Source organism: Chelonoidis abingdonii, chromosome 5, assembly GCF_003597395.2.
Source record: "Chelonoidis abingdonii isolate Lonesome George chromosome 5, CheloAbing_2.0, whole genome shotgun sequence".
Classification (NCBI taxonomy): Eukaryota; Metazoa; Chordata; order Testudines; family Testudinidae; genus Chelonoidis; species Chelonoidis abingdonii.
Window position 1 is genome coordinate 92,621,474 of NC_133773.1, and position 25,391 is coordinate 92,646,864.

General features: G+C 42.4%; 1 protein-coding gene across 2 annotated transcripts in view; it reads right to left on the reverse strand.

Moving 5' to 3' along the window:
• KIT (KIT proto-oncogene, receptor tyrosine kinase) overlaps nt 1-19,408 on the reverse strand; it is a 72,631-nt gene extending 53,223 nt beyond the window's left edge. The window contains exon 1 of one of the 2 annotated variants that reach the window (XM_032774241.2): nt 19,283-19,408. In XM_032774241.2, the coding sequence (XP_032630132.1) occupies nt 19,283-19,346 (64 nt within the window). In that variant the 5' untranslated portion in view covers nt 19,347-19,408. The remainder of the gene's footprint in view (nt 1-19,282) is intronic. The other variant, XM_032774240.2, reaches the window with a different exon arrangement.
• Nucleotides 19,409-25,391: the final 5,983 nt, after the last annotated feature.

The window sequence follows — 25,391 nt, forward strand, 5'->3', positions numbered from 1 at the left end:
CCTAGCTCTGACATGGGCTTCCTCTGCAACCTGGGCCCAATCACTTAACCTTTCTGTGCCTCAGTTTTCCCCTTGCCATACAATTATCAAATATTAACAGAATTGGGAGTTTATAGCAGGTCTGCCATGCACAACAGCGACCAGGGTACACTTTCAGAAGTGAGTCTTAGAAAATTTGAATGAGAAGATTCTTACACATTAAGGATAGATTAGCCAAATACACCATCAGGAATATAACTTAGTTGAGCTTTACAGTAGAACCAATATCATGTGAAAGACATTAACTGAAATGTAAATACACACTTCAATATACAGATTCCTATAATTCTAATTTTCTTACCGTTATGTTGTCTTTTAGTTCAAAAAGACATTTGGTTGGCGAGACGAAGGAAGCTGGGAGACTAAAGGAGTTTGCCAGCAGATGGAGAAAAGGAGGTAGGATGTTGTCTCCCCCACCCCTCCACACACACACTAACTTGCAAGTACCCTACAAGGAAGAACTCGCATTGGGAGGAAAATGGCATGTTGCCAACATCAATACTAACTCTTCCTCTGCCTGCTCCTGAGGGGGACCCCACCAGCCAGGCATACTGACCTTGGAGGCTTCCACCCAGGCCCTGGTTTTGATTTTCTGGGAATGAGGCCTGTATATCCCTGCCAACAAAAGCAAGGCAAGGAGATCACCTCAGTGAGCAAGGTGTCTGTTGGTGGAGTCCCTAAGGAAGCAGGCAAGAGAGTTGCAAAAGGAGGTAGCTTGTCTGAATATCGTCTGGGAGCACAAGGATTTGATCAGCAGAATGCACAAAGGATGCTAGCTAACTATAGGTAACTACAGCGGCACAAGAGGAAGAAGAACCAGCTGCTCTACAAGGAGGAAACTGGCTTCTCGCCACTTGAGTAGACAGTGCTCCACCCACACCCAGGTTCCTCATCCATCATGGTCAAGAATCAGTATAATACTGGGAAACAGGTGGGGAAGAGCAGACCCCAGTGTCTGAAGAGGAGCCACCAGCCACAAGGGTGAAACACTAACGACCACGGCACCAAGAGTAAGAGGCACAGAATACTGGTGGTCAAGGGCTCCCTTCTGAGGGAAATGGAGGCATCCATTTGCTGACCTAACAAAGTCCTGGGAGGTGTACTACCTGCCTGAAGCACACATCTAAGCCATTACAGAAAGGTTCTTGAGGCCCATCTGTCCCTCTGACCACTACCCCATGCTGCTCATCCCATTGGGCACTAACGATACTGCCAGGTATGACCCTGAGTAGATCAGCAGTGACTACAGGGCTCTGGGGCAAGGATGAAGGAGTTCGGGGGTAAGGTGGTGTTCTTGTCCATCCTCCCAATTGAGGGTAAGGACCCAGGCAAGGACACATTTATTCCGGAAATGAATGCCTGATTGTTCAGATGGTGTTATTAGAAGGGCTTTCACTTCCTTGACCTTGGGATGCTGTTTTCAGGAAGAAGGATTGGGAAGAGATGCAGGGGTGCTATTCCTAAGGGGCATGGGGGGGGGGGCGCCTCCTGCTTCCTCCCCCCACCCGAGTTTTGACACATGTCCTAGCCCCAGTGTGGAATGTGAGTTCTCCAGAGAAGAAGTGCTGCTCCCAGCTTGTGCCCCTGGGGCAGGGAGTCAGTGTTTTGTTTACAAACAGAGGCAGAGTGATTAAGATAAGAAAGGGCTGGAAATTAAAGTTAAATGAGCCTGTAAAACAGGAATCCCTCTGTGAGGAAAGGGGGAGTGTTGAAGGGGACTCAGAAGAACAACTTGTTTCAGAAAATCGAGGAAGCAATCAGAAAGACAGCCATTTTAGGGTATGTCTACATTGCAAAAAAACAAAACAAAACCCTAGCAGCAAATCTCAGAGCCCAGGTAAACTGACTGAGGATCGTGCTATCGGACTAAAAATAGCCATGCAGACAACTGGGCTCGGTCTGGAGCCAGGGCTCTGAGACTCTCCCCAGTCTCTTCTATTATAGTCCCATAGCATAATCCCCCCAGAAGCCCAGGTCAGTTGATCTGGACTCTAAAACTCATTGCCATGGGTCATCTTTTTGTCTGTCTGTCTTTTATTTATTTTTTTTCTTCCCAGTGCAGACATACCCTTAAATTTCATTCTGATAAAGAGGGAAAAATTGGGTCCAAATCTGAAGGTGGAACACCATTTGGGGGTAAATGATCATGAAATGGTAGATTTCATTGTTCTAAGGAAAGAAAGGAATGAGAACAGTAGGATACAGACAATGGGCTTCAAAAGAGCAGACTTTAACAAACTCAGAGAACTGGTAGGTAAGCTCCCATGGGAAGAAAATTGAAGGGATAAAGGAGCTCAGGAGAGCTGGCAGTTTCTCAAAGAGAAAATATTAAAGACATAACTGCAAACTATCCCAATGCGAAGGAAAGAAAGAATAGTAAGAAGCCAACATGACTCCATCAGTAGCTCTTTAATTATCTGAAAATAAAAAAGGAAACATGGATAAATTGCTACGGAGGAGTACAAAAAAATAGCATAAGCATGTATGGACAAAAATCAGGAAGGCTAAAGTAAAAAATGAGTTAAACCTAATGAGAGAAATAAAATGCAAGAAGATCTTTAAATATTTTAGGAATAGGAGAAATATGAAGGAAAGTGTAGGTCCTTTACTTAGCGGGGAAGGAGAGCTAATAACTGATGACATCAAGAAGGCTGAGATATTTAATGCCTATTTTGCTTTAGTCTTCACTCAAAAAGTGACCAGATACTGAACACAATTAATATTAACAAAGTATTCAAATTGGCAAAGCCTGATGAAATTCATCGTAAGGAACTAGCTGAAGGAATCCTGGAACTGTGAGCAAGTATCTCTGAGAACTCATGGAGGACAGGTGAGGTCCCAGAGTATTGGAGAAAATTAGTATTTATCTTTAAAAATGGGGGAAAAAAAGATGACCCAGGGAATTACTGACTAGTCAGCCTAACTTCAATACCTGGAAAGATACTGAAAAAAATTATTAATCAACTTGTAAGCACCAAAAGGAAAAAAGCCGTATAAGGAATAGCCAACATGGATTTATCAAGAACAAATCATGCCAAACCAACCTAATTTCCTTCTTTGAAAGGGTTACTGGCCAGTGGATAGGGAGGAAGTAGTAGATATAATATATCTTGATTTTAGTAAGGCTTTTGACATAGCCCCATATGACATTTTCATAAGCAAACTAGGGAAATTACATATGGTGGGTATACAACTGATTGAAAGACCATACTCAAAGAGTAATTATCACTGGTTTGCTGTCAAACTGAGGATGTATCTAGTGAATACTCACAGGAGTCAGTCCTCAGTCTGATATTATTCAATATTTCCATTAATTACTTGGATAATGAACTAGAGAGAGTATGCTTATAAAATCTGCAGATGACATCAAGCTGGAAGGAATTGCAAGCACATAGGAGGACAGTATCAGGATTCAAAACAACCCTGACAAATTGGAGAATTGGTCTGAAATCAACAAGATGAAATTCAATAAAGAAAAGTTCAAAGTACTACTCTATGGAAGGAAAAATCAAATGCACAACTACAAAATGGGGAATAACTGACTAGACAGTAGTACTGTGGAGAGGATCTGGGGTTATAGTGGATCACAAATTGAACATGATTAAACTGTGAAAAAGGCTAATATTCTTGGGTTTATTAACAGTAATGTTATATGCAAGACATGGGAGATAACTGTCCTACTCTACTGGGCATGGGTGAGGCCAATTCTGTGCACCACACTTTACGAAAGACGTAGAAAAATTGAAGAGACTCCAAAGAACAGCAACAAAAATGATAAAAGGTTTAGAAAACCTGATCTATCAAGGTTTAAAAAAGTAGGAATATTTAGTCTTTAGAAAAAAAGACTGAGGAGGAACTTGATAACACTTTTTAAATATATAAAGGGCTCCTATAAAGAGGACTGAAATACAGACAAGAAATAATGGGCTTAATCTGCAGCAAGGGAGACCTGGGTTAGATATTAGGAAAATCTTTCTTAATATAAAGATGGTTACACACTGAAATAGGATTCCAAGAGAGTATGTGGAATCTCCACCATTGAAGGTATTTAAGAACAGGTTGAACGAACACCTCTCATTGATGGGCTCCTTGGTCCTGTCTCAGCACAGGGGTCTGGACTTGATGACTTCTCCAGGTCCCTTCCAGCCCTACATTTCTACATTCTCTGAAAAGAACTCCGCAAGACCTTACCTTTAACATTTATAAACTACTTTCCCCATTTCTTTGAAAAAGGACATAAATCAGGAAGCTAAAAATAGCAATATGACAATAAAGTATTTTCAGTTTTGTGTTGAAAGTCCATAATGTTGTAACTGACTTCTCTGCAGGGTGTTACTGTGAGTGCTGTTTTACATCAGTTCCCACAAGAGAAGTGGTCGGATGTTCTGAGTACCACTGTAGATTGTCCAGTCACTAGGCTCTGTGGGCTGTAGTCCTTGGGCAGGCCGCACTACACATTTCTGGATTCCAAGGAACTAAGAGAGGATTACTTACTATGGCTTCCAGCAGCAAATGGTGCAATTACCTGCCTAGCCACAAGGTCTTCAAGAGATACAACAAAAATCTACCCAATTGTTCCTAACCAAGTCCCTAAGGGCAGCCCACATCAGAGGTATAATGGTTACCATCTCATCTGGGGACATATCCTACAAATCCTGTGCTGTTGCATATATGCTCACCTCAAGTCTTCTGCTGAAGGCCACTGTGCTGTATTCACCTGCCAGCAACAGATTGCTTTCCTGCCTGGCTTTCAGCTTTCTAGTCTCAGACTGGCCTCCTGCTCACACACAGCCGCTGGCTCTCTCCATCCCAAGCCCAAGCCACTCTCACCTCAAGATGTATTTCTTTCTCCTGTACTCTCCAGATTGTGGAGACCTCTGTTGGCTAGATATTTTCCCTACAGCTCAGCCAGCTAGTGGAAAGTTCCCCCAAAATAAGGCAGCAGGCTCATTACCATATACTTGGAGCAAATCCTTCCCTCTCCTCCACCTCAATATTCTATGGCGATCAAGCCAATATAAGAACCAGGATTTATATACAGATTCTTTGTATGAGCTCAGCCTTGGACACTCTTCGTAATCTTGATAGTGATAAATGGCTCCTAATTAAGTTGTACTAATATACAAAGAAAATAATTCATCCATCACAGTTTTCTAAATAATCAGTACTGGGTTTATGGAGAAGAAATGACAACTGGAACTACCTTTCATATTTTACCATGACAAGTGCTCTTTGGATCTTAAGTTCAAGTGACTACATTTTCATGACTGTTTGCAAGGCTGCAGTAAACTTGCTGAGACCTATTTCTTGTTCACCTCCTGTCTCTTTGACCACACAGTCCTTGTTCACCACATTTTTCAGATTCCTATTAAATAGTATACAGGAGTTGAAATAAGTTGTACATTTTCATTGTTATCAACACAATATACTGAAGTAAAGTTATGACTGAAGCTGGATTTTAGTTCTTTTCACTTAGAATTTTTTTATCCTGAAATTTTATGCTAAAAGGAAACAAATAAGATTACATCTTAAATACTAGTCACACAGGGCAGCTGTAACTTATTTTGGTGTATAAAACTCTCCCAAATTTCTCTAAAGGGAGAAGGTATTAAATTTTATATAGTTGAGAAAAGTAATCCCCATTTGTCCTACCCCATTCCATTTACTAGGCATCCCCCTCAGGCTAGACTAGAAGTTTAGTAATGCCAAAATGTCAGTTGTCTAGAATTTAATCGGAGAGCCATGTCAGGCAGCATTTAAATTATGCTTCTCAGTGAAGAAGGCCCGCAGAGTTGCCTTGTACTTTGCAAAAGAGAGCCGCCCATGCTGAATTTGTTGCACCCTCCACAAAGGGGAATTAAATACACTTGAGTGTGTGATCAAATACATGATTTTCAAAGGTGCTGAGCACTTGTAGCTCCTAGTGACACTTTTGAAATTTGTTCCCCTCCTCAACTTCAGTCTGAAGACTTGTCTACTCTTAAAATGCTGCAGCGGTGCAGCTGCATCATGCAGTTATGCTGTTGTAGCACTTCAGTGAAGACACTACCTACATCTCTGTGAGAGCTTCTCCCATCAGCATAGGTACTTCACCTCCCCAAGAGGTGGTAGCTATGTCAACACACAATCATTAAGGAAGAGCTCTCCCGGTGATATAAAAACCCCACCCCGAACGAGCGGTAGTAGTTTTATTGATAGGAGTGTGGCTCCCGGCGATAAAGCACTGTCTATACTGGCGCTTTTCAGCACTAAAACTTCTGTCGCTCAGGGGGGTGTTTTTTCACACCCCCGAACGACAAAAGTTTTTGCACTCAAAGTGGCAGTGTAGACACAACCAGAGTCTTCAACAATGTCTGTCTTTTAACATTAACCTCCTTATTTTTCAAACCTAACACTGAATAGGAACACAATGAAAGGCAGTGATGGTGACAAGAATTAAGGTATTACTGGTAAAAACCCCAACCCAGTGCTCCAATGATGTGGCTGGGCCCTGTTGCAAAGCAGTGGTTGTGTACCAAGCCAGGAACTACAGAGAAGCTGGATGCAGAGCAGAATCCCAGTAACTGCATGCACAGCTTCCATGGGGTGAACAGGCTGTGACTGCCAGACATTACAGCTGAGTGCAGGTCTGTGCAAGACTTATGAGGGAGCGGAGCAGCAGCAAGTGGGTAGGGAGCCAGTGCATAGGGTTCCCCAGTGAGAGACACTAAATGAGCCTGGCCTGGAAACCTGCAAGCTCTGGTTTGCTTGTATAGAGCCTGGACTGGAGAGGGCACCCCAGGCCTGAGGAGTCTTAACTCTCAATTAGACTGCCTACAATGCTTAGCTGCTGAAGTACCTGCATTGCTTTTCCTGACTTGCAGTACACCTAGCAGGCTACTGGGGTATGGTATCCTCCAGCACTGAGCAGTCTCAATAATTACAGTAGCAACAAAGCACTCTAGGTACACACAGCAGTCTTATACAACAATGAATGGAGACTTCGTGTGAGCAAGCTTTCAACGATGCTGTGTTAAACAGAATTAATCCTGATGCGCAACTAGAGTTAATCTGATTAGAAAGAATGTCCAAACTTAAAACAATGTAAATGGACTACCACAGAGTACAGATCTGTAGTGAATATAAACACGCATTCATCCAAATAAAATAGTTGCTTGCAGTAACACGTGTAAAATTTGATATTTTACATGTCCTCTAGAATGACATTACCTTCTAATGTATCGTTTTCTTTTTACTCTAGTTTTCTAAATTGCTAATCAACTAATTGCTCCAATAGTTATTTTTTGCAGCCATTATACATTTAAATAAACAAAATACAAAATAATTAAGACTGAACAATTAAAACGGATTGAAAAGCATGCTAATGGACAAAATTAGTTTATTCAAATTCTGTTTTTCATTCATCATGACATTTGCTGGTCAATTTGCTTAATGGATTTTCAATCTCCTCTCACTCTTTTTTGGTGACATTTACTTTAAAAAGTACATTATCTTTTCCTTCTGTTTCCATTTTAAAAGAATATTTCTTGTAATGAGCACAAGCTCAAAATGTTGCTTTCTGGATTTTTGTGAAAAGATAGTTTCAACAAAGGCAAGTGAGAAAACTTGGAGCATGTAGTTTTTTGCCCTTGGATTTCAATTTGAATCAATGGTTATTTGGAAAAAGCTCAATTAAGGAAGGAAACGTAGGACTTTTGGCAATGTGAATGATTATTATTTCAAGCCCTGGCAGCAACTTTATTAAACGGTATCAATTTCATTAAAGGTGCACTGGTAGTCATCTATGCAGCTCCTTCAGAGGGGAAAAAGATACCAATAATGGTATAATTATGTTACTCTTACATTGGACCACATTAAATACCACATTAGAGGACCAAAGTATTTTACTATCTCTACAAACTTTATTTTGTATTAATTTTTTCAACAAAATTACAGCAATGAATAAAAAATTGACACAAGAAAGACCCAGCCACAGAATCATGAGATTAGTGTATATTGATTGTTGTTTTAGTCATGACCTATCTAAGATATTTACATGGCTCCATTACCACATTATGAAAAGACATCACCCTTGCACATAATGCATCCATATGACACCAAGTTTTTGTTTGTTTCCGCATTTAATTGCCCATGTAAACTAATTTTCTTCACTGCATCTGTGTTTGAAAATTTTTATATATGTTAAGAGTATTCAGAACTATATTTCCATTTTCTAAATATTGCATAAGCTTTGCTAAGATTTGGGATGTCGTTACCCATTTCTTGGTGTTCACTCTAAGACTAAACTCTTCTACCAACTCGCGTATACATATTTTTAAGACGGGCATCTCATTGTACTTAGGTCTATAGAAATGCCTTTGCACATATTGCTCCAGTATATATTTTTATGATTTGTGGCCAGGAAACATTATGTAGGGCAGATTAGCTGCTGGTTGGCAGCATCTCCAAAATTTACCATAATCAGCAAAACCTGCTTCATGTAGTCATTCCAGAATTCTGTAAAATCTGTGTAAAATTTGGTTTTGGAAGTGTCACACAGATAGTGAGTCAGATGCATTTCTGACAATCTGTCATATTTCTTCCTAGTCTACTTTTGACAAGGAAATACAATAACTAAACCTCACATTTTAACTTTTATCTTGGATGTCAGCATATACTACAAATAAGTCATTTATATAAATTGCCTGCCAGGTTGTCTTTACTTTCCTAAAATATTAACACAGTCCTCTAAGAGATGTATTTTTCTATCCACAGTTTAATTGCTTATGCAGAATTGATTGTAGGTAGTTGTCCATAGAAAGTGCCATGTGATAGAAGTGGGTGATATGTTTTGCACAAGAAATGGTAGGAATCTAGTTAGTCAGTATTTATTACTTATTTTTGCATCTATTAGTTCATCCACTTATAAACGCACCTAACTTTGTGCTATCTAGCTAGAGGTATTTTCATCTTTGGCAAAATTAAAAAGGCAGTGAAATAGATTCTGACCTCCACTTACTCCAGTGCAGCTTCATTTATTCAAAGGAGTTACTAGGGATTTACACTGGTGTAAACAGTTCCGAATCTGGCCCTTGTATTCAAAAAGCAAATGACTGCAATGTAGCCAAACACAAATGCAAATAAATTTTAGACAGTGTTTGAAGAGATCTCTTTGTGAGAGAGTCACCATTTATATTTGTTTATGTCACGTAGTCAAAGGCTGTGCTTTTTTTGTAACCAACAGTTTGTTTCATTAGCTCATGGCTCAATCCCAATTTTACCACACATCTGCAAGCCCCCTTGAGCTGGTAGTCTACACAGTGTATATATTGTGTACTACACTTCCTTAGTCCAGCTCTGCATACAGTCTGAGATCCTATGCACATCCCATACAGGCCATCCCCACCACGGCCCCACCTCCTGCTTGGAATGGTGGTAGCAGAAGAGGCCACAAGATCTGTCTGCTGTAAAGATGGGGCCAGAGGACCCACTGCAGCTCCTCTTCAGGGAGGCTGAGACCTCCCTCCTCTTCTCCGGCACACTGCTCTGTCTTCAGGGAGGCTGTAGTCCAACCCAGAAAGAGGAAGACTGTAACCCCACCCATCCAGCAAAGGATCCAGTGTTGTGTGTATACATCTGCCATCTCAGTCAAGAACCCTACCGGGTTGGTAGCAGGAGCCCCCCAACTACACACACAGTCCTCTGTTAAGCAAGGTTCTGAAGTAGTGGCAGCCCACTCTACTTCTGGACTATAGGCAACCTGGGTCATCCCTCTTGCTCAGGCCAGTGCTCCTTGTCTTCAAGCAGGAGGGATGGGTTTTGGTCTAGGAGGAGGGAAACTTCAAGTTTCCCAGTACTTCAGAAGAGAGTCATGGATATGCACAAAGAGAGCTTCCTGACACAATTGCAATTTGAATTAATACAATTGGTCCAGTGTAAGTAGCATTCCATGTTGGCATCTTGCAGGAATGGACTGTGCTTGATGAGTGGCACTTGAAAGTGTACAGCTATTTTTATTCCCTCAATTTGTCTTCTTTTCATTGCACTGTAACACAGTCTTTCAATATCATATTAACATAGCTGTGAACATATCAGAATTAAAGAAAAAAATAGCAATGAATTGTACAATACCTGGAAGTTAGAAGTGCTATGGAATAGGAAGCTTTGAGAGTCTGTGCTACAAATAAATAAAATAAAATAAAATAAAATAAAATAAAAAAGCCTATCACCCTATGAGAAAGAAACATTCATTTTGCTGAAGTTAATGTGACATTTCTAAGTTAAAAAATTATGCTTTTCCAACCATCAAAAGAACACTTCTATTCCACATCTGTGTTGCCTTGCTAGCCAGCTTCCTGGGTTTAACAACAGTTTTGTCCTTCCTATCCAATTCCCTTTAAGCCAAATAGTCATACTGCAAGCAATCAAAACGCAGTGTTGCCTACTCTCTGAATATTTATGAGTCTTCTGATATTTGGTTTTTTTTGAAAAAAAAACAGCCCCACCTCCTGGAGTCATGTGAATGTGAGTTTTGGCTTTCATTAAGAACATTTGCAAGTTTCTAGCCTTCAGAGGAAAACTTGAGAATATTACCAATGGCACCCTAGAATCTCAGAAACCAGAAAAATAGAAAACTCAAAATGCATTTTTTTTTAAAAAAAAGTGATTTATAAGGCAATATCATGATTTGGGCTGTAGATATGATTTTTGAATGTTTAAGGTTGGCAATAGGCAAAAAAAACATTTGTTTGAGTGTTTTACAGTTAATTTGGAGCTTTTTCACTTACAACTCCTTAGTTTTCTGAATGACAGGAGATTACTAGTGAAGTTCCTCTTTAAAACCATCCAGCTTAGGTTCTTCAACTCAGCATTTGTATCAGGCCTTTCACTTGTTAACAGTCCACTATATGCCATGAGGAATACACCAGTTCACCATATGTGGAACATTGCCAGGTAGAGACTACTACCGACAGAAAACAGAAGGAAATGTTGGTCAAAAAACACCTTTGTCATCTCTTTGCCCAACCATTGTAACTCATTTGTCATGCTTCCAATAAGCACTAATATGGAAAGTAACAGGCTACCTGATTCAAATCTAAATTCTCAAATTTCACTTACAAAGCTCTCAAAAATAAACACAAGTTAGCTTTATCTTCGTAAGATTGTGCATCATCAACCTATGTTCCCTTCACCACTCTTATCTATCACTGCAGTTATCCCATTTGTCCACTGAAGTTTTCCCAATATCAAGTATTTAGTAGTTCTATTTCATGATTCTGTACTCAGCTGTTGCCTGAGATTTCAAATGCTAATCACTTGATGTTTTCAAATGCAAAACTACAGAAATGTGTGGTTGATTATGTTATTAAGTAGTGCTTAATTTTAGTTAAGTTGCCCTCAGGTGATTTGTGAAAAGCAGTACAGAGTTATTTATTGTGTATCTGCATTAGAAAAGATCAAAAACAAAACATTTATTGGGTAACCTACTTTTTGGAGTAATCCATCAAAATAGGAAAGAATAAAGCCACTAAAAGATTAACATTTACTGTACCTTCTAATTACTGTAACACTGAAAACATCACATTCACTCTTCAAACACAGATGTTTACACTACTCTTTTATGCTTTTATCACAAACTGCAGCAATCTTAGCCAGTGAGCAAACAATACATTTCCGTTTCCAGTGTCAGATCCCAAGCCAATGAGACTACTCATGCGTAAAGTTAAGCACATGCATGACTGTTTGCAGAATTGGCTTTTAATAGCAGTTAGGTGCCTAAGTGCCCTTTTAACACCCTTTCAGTCTCTTAAAATTCATAAATAAAACAAAATACCCCAACAGTAAAAATAGCAAAGCAAAAGAGTTGTTTTAATCAGTTTTCTAACTAGTTCTGTGCATTCTTGTCAGAGTTTGATTTTAAATAATGAGCAAAAGCTTTGGAATGAGAGAAAGGTTTAAAAAGCAGACTGGGTTTTCACCTTCAGCTGCAATTCAGCTTTTGCCATAAACTGAACAATAATCTGAACACTGCGGAACAGAACAACAATTTTGGGAGATGAGGGAATCAGGTAGAACACTAATAGGGTGACCCAGATGTCCCGATTTTATAAGGACAGTCCCGAGTTTTGGTTCTTTTTCTTATATAGGCTCCTATTACCCCCCACTCCCTGTCCCGATTTTTCACATTTGCTGTCTAGTCACCCTAAACTCTAATGGGCAAAAACAAGGCAAAGATCTATACATAAAATGAAAAGTTGTGCCACACTGAAGACTACTTAAAGTAAAAATTATTTTCAGGATATTAGAACTCATTTCCTCTTGTCCTTTTTTAAACAGCTGAAAGAGACTTGAGGAAGTGAGTCAAAATCCTGGAAGATGTTTGTACTACACTAAAAAGAAAAACAACATCTGTAAAATAACATGTGCATATATACATTGAGAAAAATAATGTGCAATGGCCTCATCTCTCATGCATTTACCTTCATCAGTGAAGAGTGCAGGACAGCCCCAAAATGGCTTAACCTTGACCAACTACTGTCTCTCTTTACCAGACCAATATCATAATAGATCTTCTATCATGTATTGTATATAAATATGTTGTTGAGCCTCTTTGATGCTTTGAAGTTCTTGTTTTTTTCCAGATTTCTTACCTTAAGACTTTTTCAGATTATTTACTGAAAACTCAGGGTGCAAAGAAACTTTTCTTCAACATATAAATACATAGCATTTTATGTTTAGTCTGAGTGATAGATTTGTTACAAAATATTTAAAATATTTTGAATCTAACAAGAGTTATACAGTAATTACAAAAAAGGTATATACACTGTATTAAATTAAACAATAGAATATACAGAATATAGAGGCAGCATAGGCAACAGAAGAGAACTGGAAGTCAAGCTAGGTTGAAATACTTCCCTTTGATGGGGCTAGGATTTCGTTCTTAGAAGTAACAAAGAGTCCTGTGGCACCTTAAAGACTAATAGATATATTGGAGCATAAGCTTTCGTGGGTGAATAGTCACTTCGTCAGATGCATGTCTGCATCTGATGAAGTGGGTATTCACCCACGAAAGCTTATGCTCCAATACATCTGTTAGTCTTTAAGGTGCCATAGGACTCTTTGTTGCTTTTTACAGATACAAACTAACACAGCTACCCCTCTGATACTTGATTCCTAGAAGTCTATTCCAGACTTTGCCCCTGGCTTGCTGTTCAACCTAGGTAAAGTCACAACCTTTCTGTCTCAGTTTCTCCATCTGTAAAACTGAGTAATACTTATACCACTCTTTGTAAAGGGGTAACCCCTCTGATCTACATATGAGCAGGAAATATTGTTGAAACAATACAATTTATAAGAAGTTACTAACATAAAATGAAAAGTATGTGAAGATTCACCATAGCCTAATTGTGTTAAGAGTTGGAATAATTTATGTCAATAACAGTGGCACTGCGTTAGAAAAATAGCACACAGAAATGTCACCAATTTGCATCAATAGTATTTAAATTGGATTTGAATATAAATCCTGCTTCTTCCCAAACCCTGCTCATTCTCTGCTACGCAGCAATGAGTAAATCCTAGAGGAATCAAAGGTAGGCATGTGATCACAGCAGTTTCCCAGTGACTCTGGCAGGAAAAGAGCACAGTATTGCGCAATCCTTGACATTTCCGTTCTGCTCCTGGCATCGCTTCGGGCAACCGATATGCGCAGGAGACTCATATCTATACTCACTGCTGTAAGGAAGGGAGGGAAACGCAAACAGAACTGCTGGGAGATGGAGGTAAAACAAACACAGAAATGGAGAGTTGGGGAATCAAATGGGTTGAGGGGCCAAACAAATAGCTTAGCAACAGTCCATCTGAATTTTTAGCAAGCTCAGACTCTCTCCCCCGGGGCTGGCAGGCACTGGGAACATAATGGAGACGGACACGCATCCTTCCAGGCAGAGGGCACACCTTATATTATTGTTTAGTTGTCTGAATAAGAGTGTTGATGGGTTCTGAAAGAAACCATGCCAAAACATAGCAGCAGAGTGAATGAGATGAGAGGATTTTCAGGAGCGTGGGAGGAATAACAAAAAAGGGATAGATCCACAAAGGGATTTTTGGCACCTAACTGCCACTTTAGGTGCCAAAATGTAGATCCTCAAACACCCTGCTCATGGTTGCAGGCGTCTAAAGTCCCTAAGTGCCTAAATTTTCTCTGGTAAAGTCCCCTAGGCACCTACAAAAATCTGCCAGTGACTATGTGCACTGTGCAGTCACCTCAGGTGGATGCCTAACTCATGCCTACGCCTCAGTGCAATCCTGAAGCTGGTCCTGCTCATCTTCCCTGTGGGGAAAACCTGTGGACACTGTCAGAAGCCATTTTACATGATCAGGCCTTACACAAAACAGTGGAGGAGGTGACAGTTCCAGGTCTGTTTATAACTTTTAGCCCAGTGGTCAGGCATTCATCCAGGATGTGGGAGACCTGCTTCAATTTCCCACTTGACCTGATATGGAGAAAGGACAAGAACTGGAGTCATCCCCTCCCAGAAGAGGGCCCTCACCACTGGGCTGTGGGGTATTCTGGGGCTGGTGTCTCTCTTTCTCTCCTGTTGAAACGGTTCCGCTGCATATAAATAAGTAAATATGCACATAAGCAGGAGGCCTGGAACCTGGGTCTCTCACATGGTGATTACCATAACCACTGGGCTATAGACTCATTCTCACTCTTTTCCACAGCTCTGTGGTTAGGGCACTCTCTTGGGAGGCAGAAAACACATGTTCAAGTCTCAACTTCAACAAAGGCGGGAATTTAGCCTAGGTCTTCCACATTCTGGGTGAATGCCCTAACCACAGCGATAAAAGTTATAAGGCAAGGTGCCACCACCTCCTCAATACTTTTAAAGAGAAAGTTTAGATGCCTAATTTCAGGAGAGGGTTCATAGCTGTGAATCCTGAGCAGAGAGAGGCACTTCCCACCTGCTAAGACCATAAGCACTTGAGGGACAAGGCTGATGAACCCCCTCTATCCTTGACACTTCCCATTGGTTAGTGTAGGTGGCACCCTGTTCAGCTTGCTGACTTTTGTGGATCCCATTCTTAGATGCTTAACTCTGTGTCATGTATTGTACAGGGTGCCTAACTCAGGGCCGTGAATTCTACTGAGCACCTAAACAGAAGGTGTGGCAGTGTTGAGTCCAAGCGGGGGTGGGGGGACGAGCCTGAAGATTCTAACAGAACATCCCACAAAAAGAGTGTATGAACTAACAAAAAAAAAAGTCAAAGGGGAGAAGATGGCAATAAACTGAGATGCAGAAAACACAAGGACAGGGAAAGAGCACAAAATACCAGCAGTGAAGTGAGGGGGGCTGAAGACATGAATGGCTTAATTTCACAGGAGAAACCATATTAAAGTTTAGTTTTGTACCAACTCATTCTCTTTTTGCAAAAGTGAGGGAGAGGCAGGGGAGGAGAGAAACTCGACTATCTGACGAAGAAATTAAGTGTGATATAAAACACAGACATGCACATACACCCCCCCACACACACACATAAACAGACACTTACCCAAAGACAAACATATTTACCATAGTGAGTCTTACATACTATTCACTTCTCATCCTATTCTAATTCATTAATTCTCATTCACAATTTGCTTCTCATCAATATTAGTAAATTCATCTGAGGTGCCATTCAAAGCAAATAACTCCAGAAAATGTGTCTGAATCTAATCAAGTAAGTAATCAAGAGAAAGAAATAATCCCTCCGGCACCTTCTACTCCTTGACACAAGAGCCTGGATTTGGTGATCTTCAGGACATGTTGCAAGGCTGACCTTGTTTTCCTAGGCTTTTCCTGAGGAAACAAAAAGCTGACTTGAAGGTGATGGACAACCAGAAGACTACTTAAGGGGCTGGGGTCAGAAATGTTATCTGGAGGTTAGTAGACATCAGGGGAAGTTAAATATAATAATCTTGTACATGCTTACAAGAAGTTTGGAGAGTAACCTCTTGTGGGAGGGGTTGTTTGTTGTTGGTTTTGTGTCCCTTTTGACCTATGTAATTTCTGTACAGAACTAGAGCACTGAACTGGTATTTTATAAATGTAAATAAACATGGGCTAGAAACTTAGGCAAGGCCATGCTCAGCTTCACCACACCTAACTTTTAAGTCCCTAGAAAATCACTGGGACTCAGAGCCTGAGTTTGGCACCCATGCACCCTATACAATGAATGAGGAGAGACAGATACCTGAGAATGCTATTCACAAAAGCCAGCTTGCTAGGTGACGCCTTGCCTAAACTAGCCAATGGGAGATACCAAGCCAATGGCTTATGCTAAGCCCCGCCTTCTCAGAGACAGGCACCTGTCTGGGCTGCTCTGGCCACTTGGGATTCTCAGGCTTGGTCTACATTACAAATTTGTGTCAATATAACTATGTCACTCAGGGGTGTGGCTTCTTCTGTCAACATAGCTACCACCCCTATGCTGATGGGAGAAGCTTCAGTAAGGCCTGGTCTACACTTGGGAGGAGGGGGAGAGTCGATCTAAGTTACGCAACTTCAGCTATGTTATTCACGTACTTATCACCATGGTGTCTTCACTGCGGCGAGTCAACTGCTGATGCTCTCCCCTCGACTCCACCTGTGCCTCTCACTTTGGTGGAGTACCAGAGTTGACGGGAGAGCACTCAGCGGTTAATTTATCACATCTAGTCTAGAGGTGATAAATTGACCCCCGCTGGATCGATCACTGCCCGCCAATCCGGTGGGTAGTATAGACAAGCCCTAAGTGGCACAGCTGCACCGGTGCAGCTGCAGCACTGTAAGTGTAGATAAGCCCCCAGCTGCACCCCTATGCCATTTTTTGCAAGAAGCTGGTGGGGCGAGGGGGAAGAAGGGCAGGAGAAGGACAACCTCCCTCATAATAACTTTTAGCCCAGTGGTTAGGGTACTCACCTGGGATGTGGGAGACCCCTCATTCACATTCCTCATGGGAAGGGATCTGCTACTTCAAGTGAGTGCCCTAACCACTGAGCTATGGGAGACTATGATATGGGGCTCCCTCACTCGGCACTGTTGAAGCTGTTCCACTGTGGCTAAATAATTACAAAATTCAATGGAGGAAGGGGACAGCCGCTGTGCTAACCACCAGGCAAGAGTGTCTCTCTCTCGGCTGTTCCACTGTGGATAAATTAAAGAACCGTTGGGCCAGAGAGGGTTATTTGCAAGAACCCACTTTCAAGAATTGGGAGAGCAAGTTCAGCCACCTTTCATTTTCTGTCACCATGCACTGCTTCCCTCCAGACTTTAGCTTCAAACAAGATAAGGGAGGGAGGAATCAATTGTTTTAAGTTGTCAGGTTTCCAATTTTGATTCCAACAGAGAGTTGAATTCATCCCTGGTGCAATTCCTTTAAATCATTAGAGTTATCCAAGGAATGATTTTAGGCCACCGAGAACATCTGATAGTTTCTCCCACACACATCTTTTATTAAATATTTTGATAGGGAAATCCTGAATTTGCCAGTCTGATATATCACAGTTACTGCACTGACAGATTGTCATTGGTAGCTTGAGTTGGATTTGACATTGTCTGACCTATACAATCTAAATCCGGATGATGGCAAGTGCTCAGGTTGCACACATATGCTAGTTGAGACTGATTCTGCCACCTTTTTCATGTTGAGTTCCCTTACTTCTACTGCAAGTTGCCCCATTTATTTCAGCAGTACTACCTGCAGAGTAAGGTAAAACTCGGCATAAAGGTGATAGGAATTGCTAAGTGCCTGAGTCTGAGTGACCTGTCCAAACAAAAGAGGGTAACAAATTAGAATGACAATGGCATGACAAGCATGCATAGTTGCTGTCCGATCCCTACCATGAACTCTGTTCTCCAGTTCACTAGGCACAGCATGAGTGAAATGACCTAAAAATCTACAAGCCAGTGCAAGAACTAGAAAGCCTCCTTTAAAAGAGGACTTGACAGATATTCTTACTTGGAAAGAACAGGTAATTAAAAGTTTGTCTCACAAGACTGACAAAATGCATAAATATGTTGACTGGGAGATGCTCTACTAAATTCAGCCATGTAACAGTGCCCTTAAAATGATCTAAAATGAATGAAACCAACGACAGCCCTGAAAACTATATTTCACTTACACCTTCACCTCTGCTGCTGAAAGCATTTCTTATTACCATTTCTGTTGTTTAACAGCCATCTGACCACAGGGACATTTTGTACTGATTACAAGATGGTTTACGGACAGAAATAATCCAACCCGGGCAGATGCAAGACCCCTCCCCCACCGACAGATAATAGTTCTCTGAAGAACAAAAAGGTGGATTAACTACTAACACCCCTTCCCTAAATGTGGGAAGCACCTACACCAGGGTGCGTGTAGTATAGCCTGATTCGCACGCCTGAATAGGAAATATTACCTTGTTCAGGAGCAGTGATTGCCTCTGCTTCCCTCACAGTAGCCCACTGGAACACTACAATAGCTATCAAGCTACCACGCTGCCCCTCCAAAACCAGTGCAAGCGTGACTTCAGGAAGCGCTACAGCATAATAACGAGACTGGGCATTGGAGGGCGGCAAGGAGCGCTCACGCGTCTCCAAAAATCGCGCTCAAGCTATTCATTGGCAGGACGAGCTATGCAAGGACTTGCCAAAGTTCGTGCAACTGAAACTCAGGTCAGTAGTCAATGCAATGCAACAAATACCCAGCCCCCTGCTGTAGCAGGAGGGACCTCTAAGTAATGCGAGGAACCTGTCCTTTGCGCGAGCCGCTGCTTCTCCTACTGACGGCGCCAGAGTTTTCACAATAAACACAGCTGGTCCGGCGAGCTCGCCGATCTTTATCAATGGAGTGAGGGTAAGAAAACCGGGCACACTGTCCTCCCCCAGCAGAGGCATGGGTGCTGGGTTTACAGTTTGGTCAATGGCTCTCAGTACCACCCCCCACCCCACTACACAAATTGTCCAAGCACCCCTAGACAGAGGAGCAGTAATTCTCCGCAAACGCCTCCACGCACCCCGGCACTGCACTGCTACCAGCCCTACCTGTCCCGGCGCTGCGCTGGAACCTGAGGTGCAAGAGCTTTGCCAGCTCCTCACCGGCGACTGCACAGCCCAAGTACCAGCGGGAGAAGCTGGATGAGCACTGCCCCTTCCCTCAGTCGCTCGCTTCTGGGAGCAGCGCACCGTCTCCCCCTGCACACGAAGCGAGCCGTACAACGCGGACCCCCCAGCAGCGGTCAGCCCACGCGGCACAGTCCCACCTGTTGGAAAGCTCAGCAGCAGCACAGCGCCTGCCAGCTCCCAGGCAAGGTAGGAGCCTTTCATGCTGCCGCTGCGCCCTCCCTGCGCTGCGCTCCTCGCTCCCAGCACTGCCGCCAGCCTCCCGCGCGCACAGACACCTCGCTAATGCGGGAGGGAGAGCCAGGAGCGCACAGCCGCCAGCGCCCCCCTCCTGCTCCTCCTCCAGCCACGCCTCTGCCTTACCCACCCCCCCGCCCCCAGGATCCCAGTCGTGGGCGGCTCAGGCAGGCGGTGCCCGCTGGTCTCTGGGGCTTATTGTCTGGGGGCCTTGGGTGCCCCTGAGTCTCACGAGTTCCAGGGCCGCTCCCTCCCTTTCAGCTGATGCCCAGGCGGGCCAGAAACTCCGCGCCTCTGCGGTGGGCGGGGGGATGGCGCTGTGTGTCAGCGAGAGGGGCACAAAAATTAACGGGAATTGGCTTCATATGCTAGAGAAGGGGGGAAAGTATCCAGGGAGCCCGCCGAATGCACGCAGCGGGGACGCTACAGCTGCACCGCCTGGAAAAGCGACCAGCCAGCAGCTTGGTCATAGTTTTAAGCCCCGGCACTCATAGTAAACTGAGGGTGATTGGGGGGGGGGGGGCGCATATTAACAGGTAGGATCGGCGTCAATCCTGAGTGTAGCCTGCGTGGGACTTCTCTACACCAGCATTAGGCTGCAGGGAGTGGTGGGCAGGATTGGGCCCTAGAAAGAGTGCGCCTTCCTTAGTAAAAAGAGCTACAGCTAAACAAAATCACTTTTCTTTAAGCAAGAAGCTGTCATACCATGGGATCAAATATCTCTGCCACAGTGAAAAAAAGGGGGAAAGTCTTTACAGAAACAAATATAAATATACATACATATAAAATTATTTTTATAAAATACAAAAATGTATGCTGCCTGTATATATATAAAAACATAGACATAAGCGTTTAACAGCACTGAAATGCCACTCAGCTTTCCCCCCCCTCAGAAAAGTATCATAGAGCAGTTGACACTAGACAATCAAGACAAAGCCCTACTAATAGGCACTCGCATGCAGAAAGAACTTTTATACACTATTAGACATCCTGAGAAAGAAAAGACACACTTAAGGAGTGTTAAAACTGCCAAAAAGCTGTAACCCCCCCTCCAAAAAAAGCTTGTTTATTGTGCATCTGGATGTAGAGAGGGAGATAGGACAACTTTTAACAGGGAAAGTGCAACCAGAATCAATGTGGACTTTTTAAATTTCAAGTGTGTCAGTAAAAATCAGAAAAGTTATTGTAAGCAAGTTATTCGTTTTCTTTTTTTCACAAAACTCAGATTTTTCCAAGGTTAACAACATTATCCCATATTAGATCATTAGATCAAAGTCTTGTCTTGTATGTTTAAAATGGCTGTCTCAATTTCTCTGTTTTCATTTTAGACAGCTAGTCTCTATTGCTGGGCAGATCCTGCCTTTGCCTGCAAAGGAGAATACATTTTTTAAATCAAATAGCATTTTTTAAAATCACATTTCTCACTAGGAGTCAGCCTCAAAATTAATTTCAGAGGGGAGGGGGATCTTAATAGCCAAACTTTTTTAAATTTCAGTACAAGTCTATTCACTGCTACTGAGGAAGAGGGTATCTCAGACTCCCTTTATATCTAATTTATAAAATGATTATTAAAGCCCATTGTCCCTATGACCTTAAATCAGTATTGCCATTTTAGTCCTTAAAGAGTTTTCCAGCATCAGATGTCAAAAACATAGACACAACCTTCACTCGATCTTTAAAAACTGTAAAAACTATATCCTATTCTTAAAGATATGTCTTGCGTTATCACATCCATGGTTCCCTATTATAAAAATTGTCCTATCAGTAGAAGCTTAAGCAAAAAATGAAGGTTCTAAACTTCTTGATAAAACCTTTGTGAGTTTTTATAGTCTGCAGTCTATATGAAGAAAAGAGATAAGTCCTTATAAACTGCAGGGTACTGTGTTTTTCCCCTTTGCTACCTGTCAGCCTCGAAATCCTGTGGAAGGCTATAGTAATACGTTTCAGTCAGTAAGGGTACTGTAACCCAGTGCAGTGAATTTGTTTGAAAAGATTTGCAAAAAAGTTATTCTTCCCCAAAGTTTTTTTCACTCCTGGGAATGGTTTGTATAGCAAAAGACCGAAATGGCTTAACATAACAAGAAAATATACAGAAACAACCCATTTTAGTTACAACTCAGTCCTGTGACCCGTGAGCGTAGAACTCTGCCTTCACAAAAGCATTCTGCTTCTCATAGGTGTATTTTTATATTATTTACTCAGTGTCTGATTGAGCCTTCAAACTCTAGCCCTGCTACTTCATTCCATTCTGTGCCAGGTCTGAACAAGGAATTAACTCCTTGTTTGCTAGAAACACAGTAGGACCTTTACATACTGTGACAGGTTCTGTCACAGGTCAGGAAAAATCCTTCTGGGATTTCTTCCAGACCAAATGCTTGGCATATCTAAAAATTTAAATAAGTTATTAGAAAGAAGTTGTCAACTTTTTTCCTTCTGAGTTGATTAGATCCATATGAGACTGAGTGAACTCCTCCAATATTTTCCTTTATTTACTTTTTTTGAGAATTAATTACTTTGGTAAATTGATTAAGGGGATATTTCTATCTGCATATAAACTGCAACAAAAATAATAAAATCCTTGACTGATCTGATGTACATCAGAAGAATGAGGGAATAGAGCGTTTGCTTCTTGGCTATACTCTTCTTGCTTGTAGCCTCCTGAGCTGAAAAGCTAAAAGCTTATGTTTGCTTAATACATTTTAATTTAGTCATTTAGTACTTAGTAAAGCTAAAGATGTGCCAATAAAGAGCCATCAGTGTTTGTCTAGTTCCATTTTGTTTATTTAATGGAGACTCCTCTTGTCTCACCAAGCACATCTCCTCTAGGTCTCAGGCTCTCATGTGACTCCTATTTGCAGAATACATCTTTGTTGTAGTTCTTGTGCATCAGCCATGATTACTTCAGCAGATCTGATTTATATCCAGATCCTAGAATTCTGTTCCCTCTGGGAGCAATGATAGTAGTAACCAGTGACTAGACAGCCTTCTTAAATCAAAGTATTGTTTTCTCTGAAATGCTAATGTTCTAATACACAGTCCAGATTGTACATATATCTGGCTTACCAGGTGACTCTAACTTCCTACAGATTTGTCCTCAGAACCTCCCACTGTAGCAGCCTGTCTCCCTGTCAGAGCTCACTAACAACTTCCTGATCAGCCGCTGGCATTTGATCCCTTTCACAGAATTCAAGTCATGTTTAACTGATTATAGCCCTAGGGCTTCTGAAACAATTTGTGTAATGGGGGTGTGGAGAGCCATTGAACCAAACTGTAACCCATATATAATGGAAACCACTTCAAACTGCCACATCCCCAGCACCTATGTATAGCCCTTTGCTCCAGTAACTCACAGCCTTGGCAGAAGAAAGTTTGCCATTTGCTGGAGACAGAAAGTAGGATCCGCAAAGCTAACAGCTTGTGCCTAGATGATCTTAGCTGGAATCATAGGCCTTGTCTATACTACCAAGTTTTGTCGACAAAAACTGCCAATTGTTGACAAAATAACCAATGTGTACACACCGCAATGCAACTTTTGTCAGGAAAAATGCCCAGTTTTGGCAACAAAATACAACCACCCAGAAGAGAGACGTACATCTTTTTCCTCTAAATTTTTCTTGCCAAAGTGCCAGTGTAGACACCACACTTGATTTCATCACTTTAATTGTTCTTCAGGAGGTGTCCCACAATGCCCACTGTGACCACTCTGGTCAGCAGGTTGAACTCCACCACCCTGCAGCCAGGTAAACAACCATCCATCCCTCCCCCTTAAAAGCCCTGGGAATTTTTGAAATTCCATTTCCTGCTGGATCGGCGTGGAGAGGTCTCATCGCATCTTCCCAGGTGACCGTGATGGGTTATCGCAGCAAACGCTCTCCCACTCAGACAACTGCAGAGCTGCTGAATCTGATCAGTATATAGGGAAAGGAGGCTGTGCAGTCACCGCTGCGCTTGAGCAGTAGGAATTGGGATCTCTACAGGCACATTTCTCAAGGCTTGTGCAAAAAGGACTATGATCGGGACACACTGCAATGCAGAGTGAAGACAAAGGAGTTGAGGCAGGCATACCATAAGGCAAGGAAGCAAACTATCACTCCACTGCTTCACCTAAGACCTGCAGGTTCTATAAGGAACTGGATGCCATCCTCGGTGGTAACCACACCTCCATCGCCAAGAGCCCGTGGATACTTCGGCAGGCCTGGAAGCAGCAGAAAGAGGACCTAAACTGGAGGATGAAGTTATTGATGAAGAGGTGGACAATGGTGTGGAACTCCTGGAGGGGTTGCCCAGGGGGGCCTGCAACCAAGAACTGCACCCATTCGAGAGGTATCTAGCCAGTCTCAGCAGTTGCTCTCTGGTGAGCAAGAAGCGGGAGAGGAGATGCCTGGTAAGTGGTTGTGGCTTGTGTAGTGCGGAGATGTGGGTTCAGGGTATAGAAATGTGGAAGGCTGGCTGTGTTTCTCTGAGCTGGACATTTCCCTGTGTAGCTAATTGGTATGGCGGAACAGGGTGTTGATGCACACCAAGATCTCATGGGAATTCTCCAAAGAGATGTCCAGGAAAGTTTCCTGGAGGTACTCGGTAATCCTTTGCTGAAGGTTCCATGGCAAAGAAGCTTTGTTCCTTCCCCTCATTGCAGGAAACTTTCCTGCGCCATTCAGCAATCACTTGTACAGGGACCAAAGAGGCACATGGGCAAGCAGCATAGAGAGCAGGGCGGAAGCCACAAGCATGGAGTAGATGTACACTCGTTTCCCTGCTTACCCTTAGCAGTGAGATATCTGCTAGAATGACCCCCGCCTATGGAAAAATGTGGCAGAATTTTAGAATTTTTTCCCTAGTCAGCTGCACCAGGACTCTTGCAGAATGTGTGCTCTTTTCCCCATCTGGAGTGCCTCCCTCCCACCCCACCCCACCCCACCAACACTCACCAGGTTTGGGTGTTCGCAAAGATGTGTGCCTGCCAAGAGTCAGTGTGAAAGTGATTGTTATGTTGCAAAAGGGGTATTTAACTGAAATGTTTCAGTGCTGTGCGTGAATTTAACAATCCTGCTTCTGTGCATTGTCCCTTGTGCTTCAGCAGATGTGGCCTTCAGGAACACCCCACACAGCCCAGCTGAGCATCTCCACCAGATAAGAAAGTGCCCAAGACACAGCAAAGAAGACATGCTCCGGGAGGTTCTGCAGTGCTCCAATGCAGAGAAAAGGGAACACAAGGAGTACTAGGAAACCAAACGGCAGGACAGAAAAGAGAAGCAGGAGTTTGTTAAGGACGCAACTGAGTGGATAATTAAAGTAATGGAGGAGCAAACACAGATGCCGAAGTCCTTAATAATGCTACAGATTGAGCATATCCGTGCCTGCCCTCCCCTGCAGCACATTCAGATCTCTTTTCCATGTCCGCCCCCCAAACTCTACTCACACATTTGTTTCCACTTTCCAGGACTTCTCGGTTTCCCCTTCACTCCACCTCCTCGCGCAACTTTCACAATGATAGCTGAACCTACACACAGCTGTGAAAGTCTGCCCTTCCCTGGTTCCTCCTGTCACACCAAGCATCTTTGTGTGTTTCTGCGTGCTGTTTCTTGTGCAATAAGAGCAAAGTTTTTGAATGGTAACTCATCTTTATTTGTTTCCTACAAATTGAGATTGCAGGCACTACCAATACATACACAGGCATTTTAATCATTTGCTTACTGGAATGTAAGGCCCTAAATGTCACCATTGCTTCCTAGGAAAACTACATGTAATGTAAAATTGAAGCACCAATCACAGAGATATACATTACTGGTTCTCATTTTCAAAGTGTTGGCTCAAAGCTTCCCTGATTCAAATTGCCCCCCTCTAGGTTCCTCTAATAGCCCTGATATCTCGGTGCTCAAAATCAGCAGCCAAACGGTCTACCTCAACACTCCACCCCTGAGCAAACCTTTCACCCTTAGCTTCACAGAGATTATGCAATGTACATCGCACAGCTATGACCATGGGAGTATTGTCCTCATTAAGGTCTAACCT